Source organism: Acipenser ruthenus, chromosome 7 (genome assembly GCF_902713425.1).
Source record: "Acipenser ruthenus chromosome 7, fAciRut3.2 maternal haplotype, whole genome shotgun sequence".
NCBI lineage: Eukaryota > Metazoa > Chordata > Actinopteri > Acipenseriformes > Acipenseridae > Acipenser > Acipenser ruthenus.
Genome location: NC_081195.1, coordinates 9,478,051 through 9,501,186, shown reverse-complemented (window position 1 = coordinate 9,501,186; position 23,136 = coordinate 9,478,051). Strand labels below are relative to the sequence as shown.

The 23,136-nt window shown below is 41.2% G+C and overlaps 2 protein-coding genes across 3 annotated transcripts in view; both read left to right on the top strand.

Moving 5' to 3' along the window:
* LOC117415764 (inactive heparanase-2) overlaps positions 1-10,408 on the top strand; it is a 75,650-nt gene extending 65,242 nt beyond the window's left edge. The window contains exons 11-12 of one of the 2 annotated variants that reach the window (XM_034026552.3): positions 1,445-1,591; positions 8,020-10,408. In XM_034026552.3, coding sequence (XP_033882443.2) covers positions 1,445-1,591; positions 8,020-8,185 — 313 coding nt within the window. In that variant the 3' untranslated portion in view covers positions 8,186-10,408. Of the gene's footprint in view, positions 1-1,444; positions 1,592-7,994 lie in introns of both variants that reach the window. The other variant, XM_059026305.1, reaches the window with a different exon arrangement.
* Positions 10,409-16,883: 6,475 nt separating this feature from the next.
* Positions 16,884-23,087, top strand: hps1 (HPS1 biogenesis of lysosomal organelles complex 3 subunit 1). The gene is given in 13 exon segments (XM_059027818.1): positions 16,884-17,304; positions 17,411-17,527; positions 17,754-17,888; positions 18,299-18,415; positions 18,776-18,886; positions 19,723-19,792; positions 19,974-20,035; positions 20,348-20,515; positions 20,710-20,803; positions 20,806-20,876; positions 21,034-21,101; positions 21,360-21,541; positions 21,868-23,087. Coding segments are annotated over 12 exon segments (1,233 nt in total). The 5' UTR covers positions 16,884-17,304; the 3' UTR covers positions 21,906-23,087.
* The last annotated feature ends 49 nt before the right edge of the window (positions 23,088-23,136 follow it).

Genomic DNA, 23,136 nt, shown 5'->3' with positions numbered 1-23,136 from the left:
CACCTTCCTCACTGCATTTTTTTATTCCTTTATTGATTTCTGTTTTATAAAACCTGCATCAAAGGTAGAAATATAATATATGATACTGTTCCCCTTTATGACTAGCAAGCAATCCCTAAATCTCAAAACAAGTGCTGCTGTTTAGAACCTGTTTGCTGAATTCTTGTGTGTTTTCAAGGAAATAGGAATATATACACTCTAGGGGCTTTCTGTGCACAAATATTGCCAAAAGTTTTGCATCACCCTGTAGAATTAATTAATTTTGCTTCATAAAGTCGAATGAAACCTGCTGAATAATGTTACGTTAACATATTGAATTACATACCGCTCTGTAGTTGTCTGTTTACTAAAACGGACAAAAGTTGAAAAAAGTGACTTTTCGAAATTTAGCATGAAATACCGTACAACTACTATGTCTTCCGGTAGACCTTTGCGATATAATTTTGTAGTTTCTTTTATTACATGATGTTAAATAAAAGATCCAAATTATGTTCATATCGGGTGGTGCAAAACATTTGGCCATAGTTGTATATCGACAATAACAGGGTACAGCTTAACTGGGTACAGCTGGAGGCTCCTGTTAAAAGTAAGCAGGAGTCCTGGAAAACAACACTGGATGGTACGGCAGCCAGCTGACTTTGGGGTAAGGATGTGCAGTGACAAGATACAGAGAAACCCCACACTAAGTCCCAGCAACAAGTTGCTGCAGCCGTCCTGCTGGTTTGCAGGCCAAATAAATATTTATTGGCTTAATTGGAAAAAGAGTGAATGGTATGTACAACGGGGCAGGGAGTTTTCAAAAGCAGCTGAGGTGTGCATGTAAAGCTTTGGTCCCCTTGCCCACACACTGTTACTGTTACCCTAAAATTAGAGTTGTTTTCCAAAATAGGCGATACGGAGGCACAGTGTGGAGTAGTGGTTTGGGCTCTGGACCCTTGACCGGAGGGTCGTGGGTTCAATCCCAGGTAGGGGACACTGCTGCTGTACCCTTGAGCAAGGTACTTTACCTAGATTGCTCCAGTAAATAAAACGCAACCGTATAAATGGGTAATTGTATGTAAAAATAATGTGATATCTTGTAACAATTGTAAGTCGCCCTGGATAAGGGCGTCTGCTAAGAAATAAATAATAATAATAATAATAATAATAATAATAATAATAATAACAGAAATCCTTTCAAGATGACAGTTCAAAGAACTACATCTGATACCAACTCACCACCTACAAGACAATGATAAAATCATAAAACAAAGAAAACAGGATGCCTACTTTTATTAAGCTATAAAACCTGATTTATGAAACTGTAAAACATGGAATTTCTTTGTACATTTACCCACTGTCCCTTAAGTTCAAATTGAAATGTAATTCCGGAATTGAGAGGTTACTAGCAGGCTGTCGGCTGAAACGCTTTCCTCCCCAAACCTCTGTTTTTTCCTCCCTCCAGTCACAATTACGTGCGAGGATCCATAACTCTCTATATTATCAACCTTCACCGATCAAGAAAGAAAATTAAACTGGCCGGGACTCTTCGAGACAAAACAGTACATCAGTACCTGCTACAGCCCTACGGGATAGAAGGTCTGCAGGCAAAGTAAGTATGGAATCCACCAAACTCTCCTAGGAATAATGTGTTTCTGGAAATCTGGAACTGTACTTGAGCCAATATAATATTTCATATTTCATTTTGAGGTCGGTAATAATACTATTTTCTTAATAAAAGAATTAGAACATAATGGGACAACTTTCCAACAGTCTCTGGTTTATAATTTAATTCATGTGATATGTATTGTGGATTTCATTATATCCATGGCTTCACTTACATAATGTTATGCTTATATACTATATACTAGAGTTTCTCTGGCTTAAGGCAGGTGGGAGTTCTGTATCTCATCCATGTATGGGCATCCCTTTAAACTGAGCATTGGGTTAGATAGGAAGAAGGTTTTGCTACTGTTTGTTGCTGATTCACGGGTGGCAGAGCGCCATCAAATCTGTGTAATAGGCAAAACTTCTTAAAAAAAAAAATTGACAAGGTTTGAACATGGATATGAACATGGGGGCTTAAATCCATAAATTAATAGAATATCCGGTCACACTTTATTTAAGGGACACTTTTTTAGTTTATTAACTGTTAACAAACGTTGTTCATGTTGACTTAAGAGCTCTACATTGAGGACTTTCTAAACTAATGTAATGAGCCTGACTCGTCTGCATTGTGGTTAAGACGCCTTGTGACAGGGTAGCGTTGCGGACCCAGATGTTAATCGGCAGGCAAAGAGACTCAGAGGCAAGGAAACTGCAGTTAAAGCGCTTCTGCGCAGTTTAATAAACAAAAGGAAATCAAAAAGTTGGACAAAACACTGCTCACAGAGCAAAAATAAAACAGTTAAACAAAAACAAAACTTTCACACTAAAACAATCACAAAATAACTGGCGCAAGGGCCAAAACAAAAGGTTTAAACAAAATACAAAAATGTAGGCTGGGCATTAGCCTTCACTACAGTTTTTCTTTTTCAAAAAATAAACAGAGCTCACTCACTCACTCACTCACTCACTCACTCACTCACTCACTCACTCACTCACTCACTCACTCACTCACTCACTCACTCACTCACTCACTCACTCACTCACTCACTCACTCACTCACTCACTCACTCACTCACTCACTCACTCACTCACTCACTCACTCACCCAAAACTCCACCAAACAAAGGATTTTCCCCTTTTTTATACCATGTGGCTGGAGCCTAATTATCAATTACTCAATTAGCTCTAGCCACATTCTCACATGTATTTTGGCAGGGATAGGAAATTAACCCCATCCCTGCCAACCACCACCAAATCACCACACAACAATAATATTATTATTTACAGGCAGGGCCCTGCCCTGCCACACGCCTGCTAATAAAAAAATTAATGGATTTAATTTGCTCAACATTACTATAGTAACAATTGTAACCGATTTCAAATATATGATCGACTGGGAATTGATCATGTGTAGGGCTCTGATGTTTGCAGTTTTAGCTATTATATATTAACTAACAATTAACAAAAAAATAAATCATGTATATTAACATGATTATTAGCTGGCTGTTAATAGTTAAGACAGCCCTTAAAATAAAGTGTTGGTTTAATATGTAAATAATATTACAGTGCTTTCTTATCCAATAATATATTGGACTCATTGCAGCTCCCAAGGTGGGCTAAAAAAGCCAAGTGTAAACAAGGTTAGAGAGTATAGTATTGAATACAGTTGTTTAAAGTATTGGGCTGCCAGCTTCAGTAGATCATAATCTATGGCTATGCACTAGGAGTTGGGTTTAATCCATAAAGGCTAAGCTCTCAGGAATCAAATACTAAGCTTTAGTCTCCAGGGCTGTATTACATTTCATAGGTATCAAAAAAAACTACCCAGGTTACCACAACTTGGCAGGCCTGAGGTTTTCTGTTTCTAATCAGCTGAGAAAAGGCGATGTGTCATTTTTCCTTGTGAATGTAAACAAAGTGGGATTTCTGGATTGTCAGATTATTGAGGAGTTGATAAAACAAACAGCAGGATCTTTAAAAAAAATAACCTTCTCAGAGGTAAAAAAAAACAAAAAACTGTTTGATGTAAAGTTTACTTGTTCTGGAAGTCTCTCAGGAACAGGGATGGGGAAAATTGGAAAGGACAACGTGGAATTTATTTTCATAAAACAGCTCATTACAATTCCTATCAATGTTCTGCATGATCAAGTCCACTTTTGCAGATGAGTAGGACTGAAGTACAAGAAGGTCAGAAGAACTTACACCCACAACATGGCCCTACCCTCCAACAAACACTGGGACATGTACTACCCCTGAAGACAAGACCCATGAAAATCAAAATGCCCATAGACTTGGTCTCTGGAGATCAGTGTTGTCAGTCAGTTTGAAAATGGTTCAAATGAATGTCAGTATTGAGTACAGGCTCCCCCGGGGACAGGAGCATGCTTTTAATTAGAGCAGATGACGTCTTGGGAGATCCTGCCCCATTTTTCAGTTAGTGCAACACCAAGCTCTCGATGTAATTGGAGGGTTACAGAGCTAATGAACACAACATCCTAGAAAACCCCAAATGTGTTCTCTGGGATTCATGAGACCTTCCTGGTGGCTACTCCATAGCCTCTATTGTCCCATGCTCAAGATAATCCATGACAATCCTGGCAGTGTAACAACAGGCTTTATCTTTCATCAGAACAAACTCAGGAATAAATGCGCCAGCAAATATGTTATTAGAGGGTCTAAGGCTGTGTCTGTGTACTGTCGAGCTGTTCATATTCATAAATGTAAATTGTTATCCTCAGTCTCTTCAAACTCAAATATGTTGATCTTTATTGGACAGATGAAATCTTGAGTCATCAGTGATCCAAACAGGTTCCCAATGGCAGAGCTCCCAGCTCTGGTGATCAGGGCAGTATTCAAGACAGTATATTCAGTGTTGTGGAGTCAGTTGTAGATCTGTAGTCATTTTTACCTATCTGGTTCTCACAGTTTGGTCTCATGGTGACTCTAGTTGCTATCCTGAAGTTGATATTGAGCCCATGTACGATGGATTCCTTACTGCTGTATTGTGTAGATATTGGTCATTGTGTTGTGTGGTTGACCTCCCATGACCATGTCCAGGCCGGTAGCATACAACCTGTGGTTTGACAACGTGCCCACAATCTGCAAACAGAAAGGGACACAATTAATTGACCAGCGACACATCTACCCCAAATTCCAGCATTTAAACAGCTCTGGAAGTCTGAAAATCTTTGTATGCCACTCTCTGGCTCATTAGACGGCATGATTGCAATCCAACCACAAAAACAATGTTTGCTCCATTCATTTTCATTACTTAGCTACTGTGCTTGACAGTTTCTAACATTGAAGCTCTAAACCTGAATTGAGCCCATATATTATTCCTGTATGATTATCATGTGATGTGACATTGCCTTAGTACTGCTGAAATGTGATTACAGTGTAATTATTGAACCTGTAACCTTTAGGGGAGAAGGGCCCCTTTTCTGTTTTAGTCTTTAAAAGATTTAATTCACGGAGGAGAACGCTAGAGTAAGTTTTATTAAGAATTTACTAGTACCAGATGTAATATGAACTTGGCACCCAAGGCTAAATAACTGTGACAAAACGAATTACATTCAGTGTATGTCTGAAGACCTGTGTGCGTGTGTGTGTGGGCAGGTATTACTATCAATGTGCGGACAAAATTTGAGAAAATGTCTCCAGAAAGATAGTAACTCCTGAAAAAACAACGTTGTGGGGACGTTTGACTGGAGTTAGAAATAGTGAATAAAAATGTAGTGAAAGTCAATGGGAAGTCCTCACAAATATAGGAATGCAAACATGTGTGTGTGTGTGTGTCAGTGTGTGTGTCTGTGTGCATGCGTGCGTGTGTGTGTGTGTGTGTGTGTGTGTGTGTGTGTGTGTGTGTGTGTCTGGGGTTATTCAGTACTCTTAAGTGTACAAGAAGAGTTTTGTCAAATGGGATTGTTTTTGTGAACAGTAACCCTGCATGCTATTAAACTAATTTAGGACCACAGCAACTATTTAATGAAACTACAATCTTCTCTAAAAAAAATCTCCACCTGGGTAAAGTGACCTGTAACAGATCTCAGTCTGTTAAATTAAATGGCAAAACACAAGCATAGCATCAGAGATGGACGTCTTACCATTCAACTAAAGAGCTAGTTCCGCAGTTAAGCGCTTACATTAATCTCACTGTGAGACTGTCTCATGTTTGCTAATATTTGCTGAAGACTCCTGTCAACACAAGAAAGTCGTGTACCTTCACAACTGTTAATATGCAGACTCAATAACCCAGATATGTTCCACATGTTCTAAGCATGTGTTTCACTGAAATACAGAGATTGAAGAGGCTCTCCAGCTCTATCACCCTTCACCTTAGTGAGCTTGAAAATAGTGAGATGAACACATCCCTGTACAGAAGCAATGTTAAAATTCTGAAGACATGGAAATTTACAATATAAATCACATCAAAATGCAAACTCTTCTTAATACGTAGTACTAAGTACTGTACTATGTACTTAGATACTTAACCAAGTACCTGCTGTACAGTCTCAGTCCAGCAACAGAATTAATTAGCATGACCATAATAGCTGTGAAATCTGAATGCACTTGACTCGGCAGCTTTGTATTAGACATCAGCTTAAATCCATGCCTTACTTGTGTTTAGTGTTCAGTATCCACTTCCTCTGCAGTGCGGTCCACTTCTGGTCTAGGGTTGTTTTCTTTGGTATGGCCATCCACTAGGTTGTCCTTTTTGCTATGGTATGCTGGCTACAAGAAAAATGAATAAATGCTAACCTCCAGCATTTCAGATTTAAACATATAGACAGGCTGATCTAAAATCAGGCATGCCACCCTGAGCTGGTGATAAATCAGCTGCAGATGGCTGGGGGAGTGATAAGATGGTGATCAGTGTTTAATCCGATGTCTTACCTCAGGTCTCAGCTCCAGGTGATTAAGTGCTTGTTTAGTGACAGTCAGATCTGCTTCGAATAACAATCTGTATGAGATAACAGGAAGGATTTGGCAGCCTCAGAATGTGGAGCAGTGTAACCTGGGAAGCAAGCAGGAAATATGTGACATCATCCTGTTTCTGCTCACACACACACACATACCTTATTACCTTCAGGAAACCTAAGTAAACGCTTTTATGGAAGAACATCCACTAACTCTCTTTCCAGAGTACATGTCTTTTGGAACTAGTTTCCAGATGATCGCTTGGTCAGAAGTGTATTATAGCTTGTAATCTGGACGAGTCTTTGCTCCCTTTGGGTAGCTTTGTTAATGGGTCAATCACCAGCGAAGCACATACAGTATGAGATGGGTTAGGATTGGTTGCTGCAGGGCTGGATTTGTGACTTGTATATCAAGGAAGAGGAAGCTTAGGATAAGATTTATATCAAAGCCAGGCAGGAGGCAGCGAGAAACAAGGCTAGCGCTGCAAGACTGCTATTGCTGTGCCCTCTTAATAAAAGTGCAGGGGATGAAACACTACTGGTTGGAACTGGGAAAATTATTTCTATCTTTATCTACCTTTTCTAATAGTCACAGGCCGGCTTTAATATATCTTTAACAGCCAGGAATTCCTGGTCCTTTTAAAAGTCCAGGCAACCGCTTCCTGCTGGGGTACCTGTGAACCAGAATCCTAACAGTAGAGGAACAGCATCCCCAACAAAATGGGCTCAGGGTTCAAGGCATTTCATCAATTTTTGAGAAGGATCACAAAAAGATAATGTATGAAAAAAATTGTATCTTTTTTCCTTTCTTTAGAATATGCAGTAGTTCAAGTTGGAGTTGAAGGCTTGGTTATTTTGGCTCAATAATCATGACATTCAGGGAATATCTTAAAAATTAGACTGACAAAATTGGTGACAGAAATTGGCACCTCTGACCCCCAGCCTCATATTAAAAACAACAGCTCTTTGAAGCTGCAAGCTTTGTGGTTTCTGTCAGAACCGGTTTTGTGCACTGCTTTTCAGAAATCACAATCCTAGGTTAATTTGTGGCTTGAAAAAAAATGTTATCAGATGGGGTGGTTAACAACAATGGCTCCTAAATTGCAAAGAAATGGCTATACAATGGTAAAGTTATTAATTATACTTCTGCAGCACTCCATCTGTCTTATATGTGACAACACTACCCTCTAGTGAACAAACCTTTATATTGCAAGCAGATTTCTGCCTTAAAAGTATTGCCACGAACAGTGATAGTGTGACCTGTTCATTTAAAATCTTTATTTTAAGCAAAACATTTTAATTCAGTGTCTACATTCACCAAGATTTGTATTTATTGTAAGCGTAAAAGCAGAGACAAAAGTCTGGGGTTTAGGGAATTTGATGCTCTGAATCCTACAGAGTTGTTTCTGTTCCCAGATTCCCAGCACCTAGTTATTTTTTTATTGATTAGGGGTTTAAACAAAGACATGTTTATGTTTCTAATAAAAACCAGGTTGTTTCTGCTCCCTGCTCCTCAGGTCTGTCCAGCTCAACGGAGAGCCTCTCAAGATGTTGGACGATGAAACTTTCCCAGAGTTAAAGCCCAAGAGGCTGCACTCTGGACGCACAATCGTCATGCCACCAATGACAATCGGTTTCTACGTGGTCAAGAACGTCAATGCGTACGCCTGCCGCTACAGATAGCTGCAACCCTGCCACCCCCGACTCCCAGACCTGAATTCACAGACCATTCTTATCCTTCCTGCTTGCCCAGGGGAATATTCCTTTAGTCAGTCAAGCAAGGTGTCAGCTTTTTGGAGGAAAAAAAAGGGACTTTAGAATCCTGGTCACCTTCACTTATGCTGCGTTCATACACAGTGAAACGAGCCTCTGTAAAGAGCTTTACAGTGAGCTAGCATACCAAGTTCACAGCAGTGGCATTACAAATAATGACTTTTGATGTCCCCGTTTCCTATTTGTCCGTGGCAGCAGGGCACTGGGTGAAAACACTTCAGGGTGATAAAATGCATTGTAAAAACAGGTTATGTGTGGGTAATAAACTGATAGGCACCACTGTAAGGCTACTGAAAGGACGGGTGACTGGGGAAGAATCAGTAACCCTTACCAACAACAGCCAATATACAAGGAATATTGCTCTTGGCAAGGTGGATGTCTTCTCATATTCTCTCAGACACACACACCATTTTCATTGAGGGTGCATGTGAATTGTACAAAACCTCTTTATGGAGGGAAGCAGAGTCACAAGTTTGATGCCGAGTGCGGTTCGAAACCAACAACAAAAAACAGGCTTGGTTTCAAGTATTGCAATCTGAAGGGAAGCATGACCGCAATCTGTCTGGGTTCAACCTCTGTGATTCTCTGTCGCACACACTCTCTCATACACACAGCTTCTCTGGGACATTAGCAGGACGTTCAGTTCTGGAATTCTGGATACCAGTGTGTTCTCCATTCACAGGACCTGTGTGGATTCAGCAGGAGTGGCTGAGAGGATTAGTTCAACCACAGGAAAGGCAACCCACTGCACAGCCATGTTACGCTGCTTTCTCTTAATATGCAATGTTATAAATCTCAAACTGTCCTTGCAACATAGCCATGTCGCTGTATACATCTGGCACTATTTAAATAGTTGCAAAATCTGTATAATAAAATACGTTTTATGGTATAATCTTAATAGAAGACATATGCACTGTGCTGTATAACTGTTAGAACCCCAGTGGTTTAGCTGAGCATTGTTTGCAGATTGTAGGAACTCGCTGTGGCACATTTTCCCTCTACTTCTGTGTGAAGTTTCCTGCATACCTGGGCTCAATCTTAAAAGGGAAATGGGAGAAGATTGTAAAGAAACGCTGAGAAGAGATATTGTAAAGGCATGGATGGCCATCAACTGTATGCTCCAGGGTAAAGATGTTTGTACTTCAGTGGTTAAAAAAACAAAAAAAAAAACACAAAATAATATATACTAGGCTGTAATAGGCAAGAGGTGATTTCATGTGTAAAAATTTTAGAGGGTATTTGAGAGGCAGCGTGGTCTAATGGTTCTAGCTGAGGGAATGGGAAGCAGTGTGGTCTAATAGTGAGAGGGGCTGCCAGCCAGTATTTTTGAATGGTTAGATGTGAGGGACAGTGAAACAGTTTAGCTCAGTAGTTAAAAAGAGGTGGATGAAGCTAGTGGGCTCACTTTTGTTTAATCCTAGTGGGATTAATTATTTTTCTCCATTAATGTTGTAAATGTTCTTTCTTAAATTATATTTTCAGAACCAAAAACATACAAAAAAATTGGTATATATATATATATACTGTATATATTCTATAGATCTATGCGTTAACCCTTTCAGTCCTTTAGTGCTGTATGTTAACATATGCCATCTGAAAATCACGTTGGGACTCCTAGGTCCCAGTCTGAGGTAGTGTATAAATATATGTAAAATAAAATTCAAAAAGGGAGTTTCTTCTTTAATTCGACAAAAGTAATTCAGGACTGAAAGGGTTCAACTTAAAACAGCACATAGTTGCCAACATAACCCGTCTTGATAAGGGATACATTTGTAGGTGCACATTCCTCCCACCTTACAACTCACAATCAACAATGGAACCATGGCAGGTGCAGTGATTCTCTAAGAAGATCCTCTTCAGCAGTGAGAATGCTGATGTACTGTAGATTGCTGTATATGTTGTTTTTCAGTCACTGTGAGGCACTAATCTGCTGGCACTCTGTTGGTTACTATGTCTGTATAAGCAATTTGTTACCGATATAAGACCTTTTCTTCCGAATGTGTTTGGATTGTTTATGTGGAGTTGTTCATATTTTCTTTTTGAAGAAAATTATTTTATTTTGGAAAATTCTAGGACTGACCACTATTTTTGTGTTAAGAGTTTATGCAGCAATACATAAATAAATACAATTAAAAAAAAAATAATTGTGTCCATGTTGTGGTGTATGTATCATTGTAATAAAATAATACACAACTCATATAAATTGTGCATGTGATATAGGCTTTGTGATATCAGTAATGTACTTTCACAGAGTACCTTAAAAGGAATCTGTAGTAGGCAGCCTGGCTGAGCTTGGAGTCAGATATCCTGAATTCAAAACCTCAGCTCAGCTGCTGGTTTAGCTGTTATATTTCTAATGGATTAGTGGGTTCATTATGTCTTGATTACATTAGATGTGCTGATCTCAGCTCTGTACCATGACCTTAGCATGGGGGTCGAGGGACACTATATCTACTTGTCTGAGCCCCACCCTTGCATAATCCAAAGAAACAAGCTCTATTGGAGAAAGGGCATCTCAGTAATGGGGGGCGGGGGCGGGGGCGGGGGGGGGGGGGGGGGGGGGATTAATCTCTGCTGTATTAGATAACCTAGAAGCTACAGTATAGTCAAACCGCCGAACTGGCGAATTTAATCAAATGCATATTGTAGCAAAGAAAATGTATTTCTCTTCATGCAACTAATACAAAACACACATCGCAGTATATTCTCAAGTCAGCAACTTTACGTAATCAAAACGAAGGCATACAAAGATCATTACATTAAGAGGTTTTCACTGTACTGTATATATAATCACAGGCAACATGTAAAGCTATGGTGTTGGGAGACACATACAATGTATCATACTGGTAGCTGGCTTGTTGCCTTCTCCTCCCACCTCTCTGGCCAGTCAATGTGTAGCGCAGGCCTTGGGAACAAGAGAGACACTAGTTAGAGAAGACAGTGTGCCATCCGTGTTTTATTAAATGCTGCAAAGTTTGCTTTCTGAGACCCAGGGGTGATCAATCTCTCCCGACATGTTTTTTCACTGATTTATAACTTATCTTTTAATGATACACTGAGATGTAAAGAGCAAGCTGTTTTCAGGCATGCACACTATTCAGAGTGGCTGAGCAGCTCTGTATATCAACCCAGCCTGTCACCTTTTTTTTATTTAGCTATGTCATTCCAGCACAATGGATCAATTTACTAATCCTTTCCCCTAAGCACAAAATCTGCACCACATTTGTCTTCAAAAGGAAATAAAACTGTTAATATAAAATAAAACTAAAAACAAACCAGTTAAAGGTTCCTCTATGCACTGCATGTTTACTACTAGATTTAAAACTGTCTGGATCTGTTATAATGACTGGAATTCTGTTATTTCACACTCCCATTGAGGGGCCACACATTGTCTTTGATTTTTAAAGTGGCGTTACCTTGCTATACTGCTCTGTCGGTAAACACAACACTGTCAGTTAAAAGAAAAAAACATCAATTTCCAGGTCAAATATTTTCTTTAAAACTGTGTCAGCTTTGACTTTTTCCCTGATGATATAGATTGTTTCCCTTTCAACACACATTTTTTTCTTCAATTTCAGAAGACATAGAACCATATAACCTGTCAACATTAAACTTTTACAAGTATTTCCTTATGTGGCAGTAAATTAATACAGAAAAGGCTGCATGTAAAAAGATGCCCTCTTGGAAAGCCCAAAATCGCTACAAATATGTTTTATTTTTGTACTATTTTACTATGTTTTAGAAACCCTGTATTATGAGGTAGATTAAATGATAAGCCTAAAAGTGATTAGCTGACCTCTACAGTAGCTCTGATAATAAACACAGAGCTACGCAAAGCGGGCAGCATTTAACTTTTTTTTTTTTTTTTTACATCCGAATAATGAAAATTCCTTTCTAGAACCATGATTTAAAATTCCTAAACTTGAGGTACAGTGCCGTGAAAAAGTATTTGCCCCCTGTCTGATATTAAATAAAACGGACCATGAGTGAACAAATAACACAAAAATTTGATACATATTTCATTTATTTATTAAAGAAAGTTATGCAACACCCAATGCCCCCGTGTGAAAAAGTAATCGCCCCCTTAGACTCAATAACTGGTTACGCCACCTTTAGCAGCAATAACTGCAACCAAACACTTCCTGTAGTTATTGATTAGTCTCTCACAGCGCCGTCGAGGAATTTTGGCCCACTCCTCCATGCAGAACTGCTTCAAATCAGTGACATTTGTGGGTTTTCGAGCATGAACTGCTCGTTTCAGGTCCTGCCACAATATCTCAATGGGGTTTAGGTCTGGACTTTGACTAGGCCATTCCAAAACTTTAAATTTCTTGTTCTTCAACCATTCTGATGTAGATTTGCTTGTGTGTTTCGGATGATTGTCTTGCTGCATGACCCAGCTGTGCTTCAGCTGCAGCTCACGGACGGATGGCCTGACATTCTCCTGTAGAATTCTCTGATACAGAGCAGAATTCATGGTTCCTTCAATGATGGCAAGGCGTCCAGGTCCTGATGCAGCAAAGCATCCACAAACCATGACACTACCACCACCATGCTTGACCGTTGGTATGAGGTTCTTACTGTGGAATGCAGTGTTTGATTTTCACCAGACATAACGGGGCCCGTGTCGGCCAAAAAGTTTCACTTTTGACTCATCTGTCCATAGAACATTGTTCCAGAACTCTTAAGGATCATCCAGGTGCTTTTTGGCAAACTTGAGACAAGCACTCATGTTCTTCTTCGTGAGCAATGGTTTCCGCCTTGCTACTCTGCCATGAATCCCATTTTTGCCCAGTGTCTTTTTTTATTTTTTTTTATAAATTTAGTCGTTGCCAATTATTTTTATTATTTTTCTCCCAATTTGGAATGGCCAATTATTTTATTATGCTCAGCTCACCACCACCGCTCGTGCGCTGACTCGGGAGGGCGAAGACGAACACACACTGTCCTCCGAAGCGTGTGCCGTCAGCCGACCGCTTTTTTTCACACTGCGGACTCACCATGCAGCCACCCAAGAGCTACAGCGTCGGAGGACAATGCAGCTCTTGGGCAGCTTACAGGCAAGCCCGCAGGCGCCCGGCCAGACTACAGGGGTCGCTGGTGCGCGGTGAGCCGAGGACACCCTGGCCGACCTAACCCTCCCTCCCCCGGGGCGACGCTCGGCCAATTGAGCGCCGCCCCCTGGGAGCGCCCGTCCTCGGTCGGCAAAGGAATAGCCTGGACTTGAACTTGCAACGTCCAGACTATAGGGCGCATCCTGCACTCTACGCAAGTGCTTTTACTGGATGCGCCACTCGGGAGCCCCCTTGCCCAGTGTCGTTCTGATGGTGGAGTCATGAACACTGACCTTAGCCAAGGCGAGAGAGGCCTGCAGATCCCTGGATGTTGTTCTAGGGTTCTTTGTGACTTCCTGGACGATTTTACGCCTTGCTCTTGGAGAGATTTTGGCAGGACGGCCACTCCTGGGAAGATTCACTACTGTCCCAAACTTTCTCCATTTGGACAATATGGCTCTGACTGTGGTTCGGTGGAGCCCCAGAGCCTTAGAAATGGCTTTGTAACCCTTTCCAGACTGCTTGGCATCAACAACTTTTTTCCGGAGGTCTTCAGGAATTTCTTTTGTTCGTGGCAGGATGTGCCTCTAGAACCTGTGTGCTGACAACTTCACTCTGATGGTAAGGGCCAAAGTTAATCAGATTTATATTGGGCAGGGCTGGCTCAAATCAGGCCTGGTTGTTAACCAAAGTATTCAAACAGCTGACCTTAATTATCCCTTTAATTGGGTTGAGTTAACTAGGGGGGCAATAACTTTTTCACACCTGAAGATTGCATGATCGATTATCTTGCACACCAGACAAATGAAAGAAGCACCAAACTTTGGTGTCATTTTTTTCTCTCAGACTCCCTCTATATACTACTACTACTACCCACAAAAAATCTGACCAACTACAATGTGAAAAATGTGCAAAAATGCAGAAAATCAGACAGGGGGCAAATACTTTTTCACGGCACTGTAAGCCTATGAAGTAATGAATGAAATATCCTCGCGTTTGATTATAATTTAAAGAGAGAAAGAAAAGCGGTGCGGATCGAGTCCCCTGGGTTGAGGGGCAGCTGATGAGTGAACACACCTTCAAAAAGCTGCCGCTGCTGCACACTGTTTGCTCAGAGCAGATGAGAGGGAGCGAGAGCCACACAGAGCCCGCAGCACCACTGCTGTTCCCAGCAGAGCCAGGGCAGCAGATGTTCCCGGCGTCCTGGCTCTCGCTTTGTTGTGGTAGGAGTGGGGATTGTCTTGTCAGGACAATGTCTTGGAGCAGCCCTTGATGGGAAACATTCCCGCCTCCCAAACCCTGCAGCTATGCAAAGCATTCCCAAAGTCTGGGAATAACCGGGATAATCCAGACCAGCTGCTCTGCATAACTATGATAGGCTGGAATATACCTAATGAACTATTGCATGGACTGTAAATGGTTTGGCTTTGTAAATAGATATACTGTAGGTAATTGTTTGTATTGAACTAGAGAGTAAATAAATGCCCCTTCCTGTGTACAGAACATCCATTACCTCCCATACAGAGTCACAGCAGGATGATGCCCATTATTGCCTCTATAGCCCCACAGTCTCCATTTATTATACGTCAGCACCTATGTTAAAATCCAGGAAATGTAAATATATACTGTATTACTGTATATACTTGTTTTTCTCTCTGTATAATTAAATATAATGTACTGCAGTCCAGTGGTCTGTACAAAGTCAAGCTATCTTTGCATGACAAACTCTCTTTAGATAATTATCCCATACAAAAAGTAACCAAACCTAGCATGAAGATAATTGTACTGGGAATCTATTTTGGGAACATAGGCTCATTCCCCAGTTCTGAAGTGGAAGACGTGAAGTGCTATTAACTGTTTGAGCGCAAACGCTGTCTTTCAATTTAAAAAAGTTGTGACTGACACTGTGGCATAAGATTTGGACATGTGTCTTTGGTGCTGTAAACAACAAGTTAGGTCCTGTTGGGTCAGTTTGCTGGCGAACTGTCACCGTAATGTTGTTTTGAAATTGTAAATCTTTTTGTGATGAATTTTGTTGGATTACTGGCAGCAATGGAGACAGAGGTCCTGTCCATTTATCAGGAGAGCAGGGATCCACAGTCTGTTAATGATAGTGTCACAGTAAAGTCTACAGTGCATCACCTAGAATGAGGTGTGCCTATGCTTTCTTTATTTTAAAAGCATGTAAAATAAATTGCATATCATTTTCCATAGACACAACTGTCATCTTTGTGACATAAGCACTAATATGATTGGCTGCAGGTGGGTGCATGTGACACATGCTTCCTGTCCAAAGCACCTGGAAGCTTACTGTTCTGTGACTGGGTGCGACTACTGGCACACTGGTTCAGGATAGGTTCATAGTGGGGTCATTCCACATGATATCTCATATGGAAGTACCTGGACGTGTTTTAGGAAGAATCCCACAAAAGGCACAAATGTTGTACAATGTGTTTCTCCACATTATCTGACAACAACAGAGACTATATATGCAATGCCAGTGTCACTGGGTAATTGGTTATTGAGTTATGAACCCCCAAAGTGGACGTCAAGAACATATCTTAAATACTTCTCAAACATGGCCACTCTTTATTGCTCATTTTCATCCATCATGAGCACCCCACTAGTATAGGCCTATAACAAGGACAAGCACAAGCTGCAACAGTTCTCCATATACATCACAAGCTTGCTGTAAGTCTGTCCTGGATTCAAAACATTTAGACTCCATGCCCATAAAATCTGCCGAGGGGATAAACTGAGACCATAACTTATTAGACAAAAGTCAGATTCAGACCCAGCCCCCCAATAGTGAAATGCTAGTGCATTAACCAGAATGCCAGACACTTATATTTGGGCGCTAAGTGCATTTTTGGCAGGGAAAATAAAATGTATCATATTTTATTCATTTTGGGTCGTCTTCTGAAGTAATTTTGCCAGACAGACATATTACTTTTCATTAAATTATATATATATATATATATATATATATATATATATATATATATATATATATATATATATATATATATATAACAGACTCAAGCTGGGTAGGTTTTGGCATGAAAGGCATGTTTGTAGTAGGATCCTGCACAGGGCAAAGAATGACAGGGTAATCTGTAACATATCACATTATTCTTAGGTTATTGTAGACATTTGTAGTCAGAAATTGAAAACAGTTTTACAGCTCTGTGTTGCATTAAAATGGTTGAATGCATTCCTCACAATGTACTTTCTATTATAAAACTTTTTGCAAATATTTCACACCGTGTGTATACACTTTAAAGTCTTTCCAAATTTTAAAGAAATGTTCTCAAAATAGCCATTGGGTTGGTTAGTCTTAAATACAGTGTAAAATAAACAAACAAATAACATAATGCATTCTACATTACTATCCATAGGGTTACCATATGACTCCACGTTCACTGGGACCGTGCGGGCTTTTTAACACACCAATGCACTCTGGTAAGTGTAGTCCTGCTTCTCTTAAAGAAAATAAATAAGTGAAAGGTACCTGAGACGGGTAAAGCGAACCAAAATGCATTGTAGGAGTTGAACAGCCTGAGCTGCCCAAACTGTCCCAGTGAACATGGATATGGCGCTTTAACTTTACCATTCATTAACTTTCTCAATTCCATTTCTTTTCACTCAACAACAAAGCGTGGGAGCCCATAGCTTGAAGTTTTCAAGAAAGCAACGCCGTTGCGTATAGCGTGCTTTTACTAAGGATTTTAATACTTTAAGTTACGATAAAAAAAAAAAAGTAAACAGTTGCAGTGACTTTAAGGGGGGTACGCCCACTGCCTTAAATATCACGTGGGCCGCAATCACATGATCAAGATGAAGTTGTTACTGAAGTAGAATGGAAGAACTCTCAAATTTGCTCTAAACCTGCAAATCGATTTAAACTGAACCGAGGAAACCCGCTGGAAGACCAGATAGACATGAGACTGAGGTGAAATCTTATAAAACAAAGAAGTAAGTTTACTAAATAGTTTTATAATGTTCTAATTTTAACAACCCGTGCTTCTTACTCGTACTGTACTTGTAATTGCCTGCCTGCCTGCCTTGTGTTTCCCTGCAGATGAAATGTCTGCTGGTGGCCAGTGAAAGCGCAGAGGTACTGTTCTACTGGGCCGACCCTGAGTTCGAGCAGAACATTCGAGATCAGTATGGACCCAGGCAGTATGTGGGAGACACAGTGAGACATCAGTCTTACATATTTAATGCCATGATCCCTATACAGTAAAATAATATAGTGGATAACCCTTCCATTGGAATAGATGTAAGATAAAATACCAATCTTATTGTTCATTTTTAATTGTTTTATTTGATTTGATTACATCTAAAGTGGACTGATCAGTCATGTGAGTGAGAGGGTTTAAGGTGTGTCCAGGTGGTGGAGTAGCTACTCTTTCTCTCTCCAGTACCCTGCATTTGAAGACAGCTTCAACACCCTGTTCGCTCCTCTGATCAGCTCCTGCAGCACCCTGATTGAAAAGATTAACGGCACCTACACCTCCTTAATCACAGAGAACACCCATCTCTAGATCCTCCACCAGGTACCTTGTGGAATATATTGATAGTCTGAGTAATGGTTGTGTCTGCCATTTTATTTATTAATACCTGGGTTTTTTTTTTATCATTTAACTGTTAATTAGCGGTTGTTCTGTCCTGAAACACCCACTTTTTCTTTAAAGAAAAAACAGAAATACATTATATTTAATGGTATAAGCGTATTTATTGTGTCATTTCTAAGACTAACTGTTGCTTTCTTAACATTACCTTAAAAAAGCATCCCTGTGGGATGGGCCTGTTTTTAGGGATTGGTGGTTGACTTTTGGGAGGGGGACTCACTTCTGTTTTCCCCTGTTCTAGACCATTTCAATCTCTTATAGACTTTTTTTGGATTTGTATAGACGATTACAGACAATAAAAAAATGTGATGTTTATCTCGGTTCCTGTGTCGCAGTTTGCAGAATGCCTGTACAACGAGGAAGACTTGAGGAGGAAGATCTACATGATGAAGAAGCTGATCGAGGTGCACTTCGGCATGGTGACCCTCAACAGCGCCCACCTGAGGAAGGAGTAGGAACTTTATTGAGAAAATAAAACTTGCTGATTCAGTAGTTTGGCCATGTAAGCCACTGATACTGTTTTTTCAATCTGTGCTGAAGCTTGGTGGTGTTCACAAGTGTTTGGCACATTGTCCAATACACTTTGTTTAATGATTTATTCATATAAAAGTATGAATTTCCTTTACAATTATAACAAAACAAACTCCCCACACCATACTAACCAGTTCCCTTACAAAAACACCCATCACTGTGCCTAACTTACTTCACTAGCTAAACTTTCTCACTGGTCAGTCAGCCATTCCCTCTGCTTTCATTGGCTAGCAAGGTGGCTGAACTCCTAACTGGTTCTGTTCCGCATCTCTCTCGCCCAGCTGTCCACACAGCCTGTCTGCAGCAGCAGCGGCAGCATCTCCATTCAGAGGGCAGGAGGGAAAGGGGGCACTTCTACTAACACCACCTACTCACCCAGCACAACACAAAAGGTACACTTTGAGGCATTTCCAGGGGAGGGCAGGTTGAAAGTTAGGGGCTCTGTTACAGAAAGGGTACAGATTGAGGGAGAGTTGGGTGCTTGGTTACAGTGAGGTATAGAGGTGTACAGATTGAGGGAGAGTTGGGTGCTTGGTTACAGTGAGGTATAGAGGGGTACAGATTGAGGGAGAGTTGGGTGCTTGGTCACAGTGAGGTGTAGAGGGGTACAGATTGAGGGAGAGTTGGGTGCTTGGTTACAGTGAGATATAGAGGGGTACAGATTGAGGGAGAGTTGGGTGCTTGGTTACAGTGAGGTATAGAGGGGTACAGATTGAGGGAGAGTTGGGTGCTTGGTTACAGTGAGGTATAGAGGGGTACAGATTGAGGGAGAGTTGGGTGCTTGGTTACAGTGAGGTATAGAGGGGTACAGATTGAGGGAGAGTTGGGTGCTTGGTTACACTAAGGTATAGAGGGGTACAGATTGAGGGAGAGTTGGGTGCTTGGTTACAGTGAGATATAGAGGGGTACAGATTGAGGGAGAGTTGGGTGCTTGGTTACAGTGAGGTATAGAGGGGTACAGATTGAGGGAGAGTTGGGTGCTTGGTTACAGTGAGGTATAGAGGGGTACAGATTGAGGGAGAGGGGTGCTTGGTTACAGTGAGGTATAGAGGGGTACAGATTGAGGGAGAATTGGGTGCTTGGTTACAGTGAGGTATAGAGGGGTGCAGATTGAAGGAGAGTTTGGGGCTCTATTACACTGAGATGGAGATTTAGGGAATCCATTTGAGTTAGAAAACTGTATTGTATGTAACTTTAAATAATCTTAAGTGAAACTTTTTGTGTTTAGGGGCCAGAAGGCAGCTCTGTGCCTGAAGTGTTCTACACCCCAGAGCCCTCTCCCACAGGCAGGGAATCAGGTGGGTGCAGAAACATGCTGGATTTGTGTGTGTGCTTTTTTAAAATATATTAACATGCATCTGGATCCTGCACTATGGCTGGTTTTGTGTGTTCTCTCTGCTGCCTCCAGCACCTTCTTGATATTGGTTTGATGGCTGTTGGCTAGAAAAGGCTTGACCTGACACTGTAGTTTCATTTCAGATGCAGCTGAGATGGAAGGAGAGAACACTCCTGTCTTTCAGTTTGTTGATCCCGATATTCAGGTAACACTGCTCCCCATCCTCCTGTCAGAAGCACTCTCTGCTCTCAGTATACAGGCATATACAGCACCTTATTTGTATATTTGAATGTGTAAGACTGCCGGTGCCTTGACTCCAGCCACCAGTAGTCATCTGCATACTATTTTGAAGCAAGAGCAAGAGCACAATTTTTATTAAGTTTTCCCTTATCACTTGATTGACAGTTTTGAAGTCAGTTGCTTTACGTAACCTCTTTGTATTCATCTTGATAGCCTCCTGTCATTCATGTTTAGTTCTGTTGGATATTTGTCCTAATGGCTCTCTGCTTGTTTTAAGCTGGATGAGGACAGCCTGAAGACCCTAGAGGCTCAGCCCCCTGACCCCGCGACCCCCCGCAGGGTCTTTCTGGAGGCCACGTTCAAGGAGGGTTACTGTCCCATGATGCCTCACTCCATATACTGCCTGCCCTTCTGGCCAAGTATCTGAATGGTGCTGTTGACCAAGGTTAGGCAAGCCTTAGCTATGGGTGGATTGAAGGGATGTGCTCTTGCTAAACAGCAAGCTGGCTTTTAAGTCTGAAATTTTACAGTTGGGAATCATACCTTTTTAGAAAGAGGGTATATTGCTTGAACAAGAATCTAGATTTCTTTTTTACTAGCTGTTGTAAAGTGAGAATTGATTTTTGTATCGCTCTTCAGATCCCAAACAGTCAGGTGGCCGTGTCTCTGTACCAATTTCTCGAGGCGTTCACAATGCTGGAGTTGAAGCTGAGTGAGGGGCAGGAGGGGGGCTCACTCCCCCGCACACAGACCCCCGCAACAAGCTGGACAAGTTCATCCGGGCCCTGGGCAGCAATGAGATGCAGGTACCACCCTGGGGTTAGAACCGAGAGACCAGGTAGCAGTGCCTAGCTGTTTCAGCAAGTCAATGTAGCCCAGGCTTGATTTAAAGACATTCAAATGAAATGGAGCATTAAGAATGCAGATCATTTTTAAAATATTGTCATGTCCTTGTTTCTTCAGCTGCAGAACATCTGGACTGACTTCAGGAACAAGGCATTTTCCAGAGCAGCGCAGGGAACCTCCAGGGAGTGAGTAACACTTCATCCATTAATAGGCAGATAAAAAGCTTCTGGTATGACAAAGGGGCTCTTAATATTTCTGGGAGCCAGTGTAACTTCCTGAGATGGGATTGCAAGTAGCATGTTGCAGTGTGTCCAGTCCCTAGAAATAAAACCTATTTTTAAATCCATGCAAGCCAGTACCCACGTGATTTTTTTTGTATCTCTTATTGAATCTGGAGTTTCCAATTGCAAGAGGAAACGAGATCTATGTGACTGTCTCCGCAGGCTGCTGATGTCCTGCCATGCAATGAAGACTCGGCTGTGTGCTGTCTACAGGCAGTACTTCGTTGTGCAGAGTCAAAGGAGCCCTCAGCGCCTCTCAGTGAGCCTGCAGGAGAAGAGCCTTGCCATGATGCAGCAAGCGTTTGTTTTTATAAAACCAATTGGAGATGATTTCAGCGTTCAAGGTGATCAAACATGAGACAGTTAATCCACGGAGAAAGTACTTTCGGGCAGCCACAGTACAGAACAGAGAGCTTTTATCTTCAATTTTTTTCACAGCCCCAAATGATCTGTCTGCAGCACCTAAGATACATTGTGTGTTTTTTTTATAAAGAATTGACCACGATTTCTTCTGGATTTCATACTTGTTACTACTGTAAGCCCTTTCTCTCACTAGGTCTGTCCAACATACAGTCACAAACAAACTAGTCTCATTCACCACACATTGCCGCTTACACAGTTCAACACACTTATGCATTCCGCAGTAACCCTCTTCCTGTTTCTTTTTCAGGGAGAAGCTTATGGATTGGAAGGACTTCCTGTTGGTGAAGTGCGAAAGGAACATCACCATGGTGTCATATCCTCCCAGTCCCGTAGCCACCCGCTCTGGGGCCCTGTCGGAACATACACCCCAATAGAAGCCAGTAATTAGCCATTGATAATTCAGTAGCTTGTCTAATAATATTATGGTACAGAAGATTGTTCAATTCATACCTTAACCTCCTGCTTACTTACCTGTACATCAGCGTTTCTTTCTTTCTATTGTGCTTGAGATCCCCAGCCAGAATCTTTCCGTCTCAACCACAACCAGTTGCTGCTCCTCTTTGCTGCTTCAGATAAGTTCTTCACTGTGATGGCTTGATTCATGCGTCCTTCACAAAGACAAATCTGCCCGATTCCAGCCTTGCTGAAGCACCCCCAGATGAGTTCAATTTTCAGCTTTGCCCAACACCTGGTAGTCTAATGGTTAGACGGAGACCTGGAGAGGCCTACAAGCCACAGTGTCTCACACCCACTGTGAAATGTGGTGGAGGATCGGTGATGATCTGGGGGTGCATCAGCAAGGCTGGAATCGGGCAGCTTTGGCATGAATCAAGCCAAGTACAAGGTTGTCCTGGAAGAAAACTTGCTTCCTTCTGCTCTGACAATGTTCCCCAACTCTGAGGATTGGTTTTTCCAGCAGGACAATGCTCCATGCCACACAGCCAGGTCAATCAAGGTGTGGATGGAGGACCACCAGATCAAGACCCTGTCATGGCCAGCCCAATCTCCAGACCTGAACCCCATTGAAAACCTCTGGAATGTGATCAAGTGGAAGATGGATGGTCACAAGCCATCAAACAAAGCCAAGCTGCTTTAATTTTTGCACCAGGAGTGGCATAAAGTCACCCAACATCAATGTGAAAGACTGGTGGAGAGCATGCCAAGACGCATGAAAGCTGTGCTTGAAAATCAGGGTTATTCCACCAAATATTGATTTCTAAACTCTTCCTAAGTTAAAACATTAGTATTGTGTTGTTTAAAAATGAATATGAACTTATTTTCTTTGCATTATTCGAGGTCTGACAACACTGCTTCTTTTTTGTTATTTTGACCAGTTGTCATTTTCTGCAAATAAATGCTCTAAATGACAATATTTTTATTTGGAATTTGGGAGAAATGTTGTCAGTAGTTTATAGAATAAAACAAAAATGTTCATTTTATCCAAACACATACCTATAAATAGTAAAACCAGAGAAACTGATAATTTTGTAGTGGTCTCTCAATTTTTTCCATATAT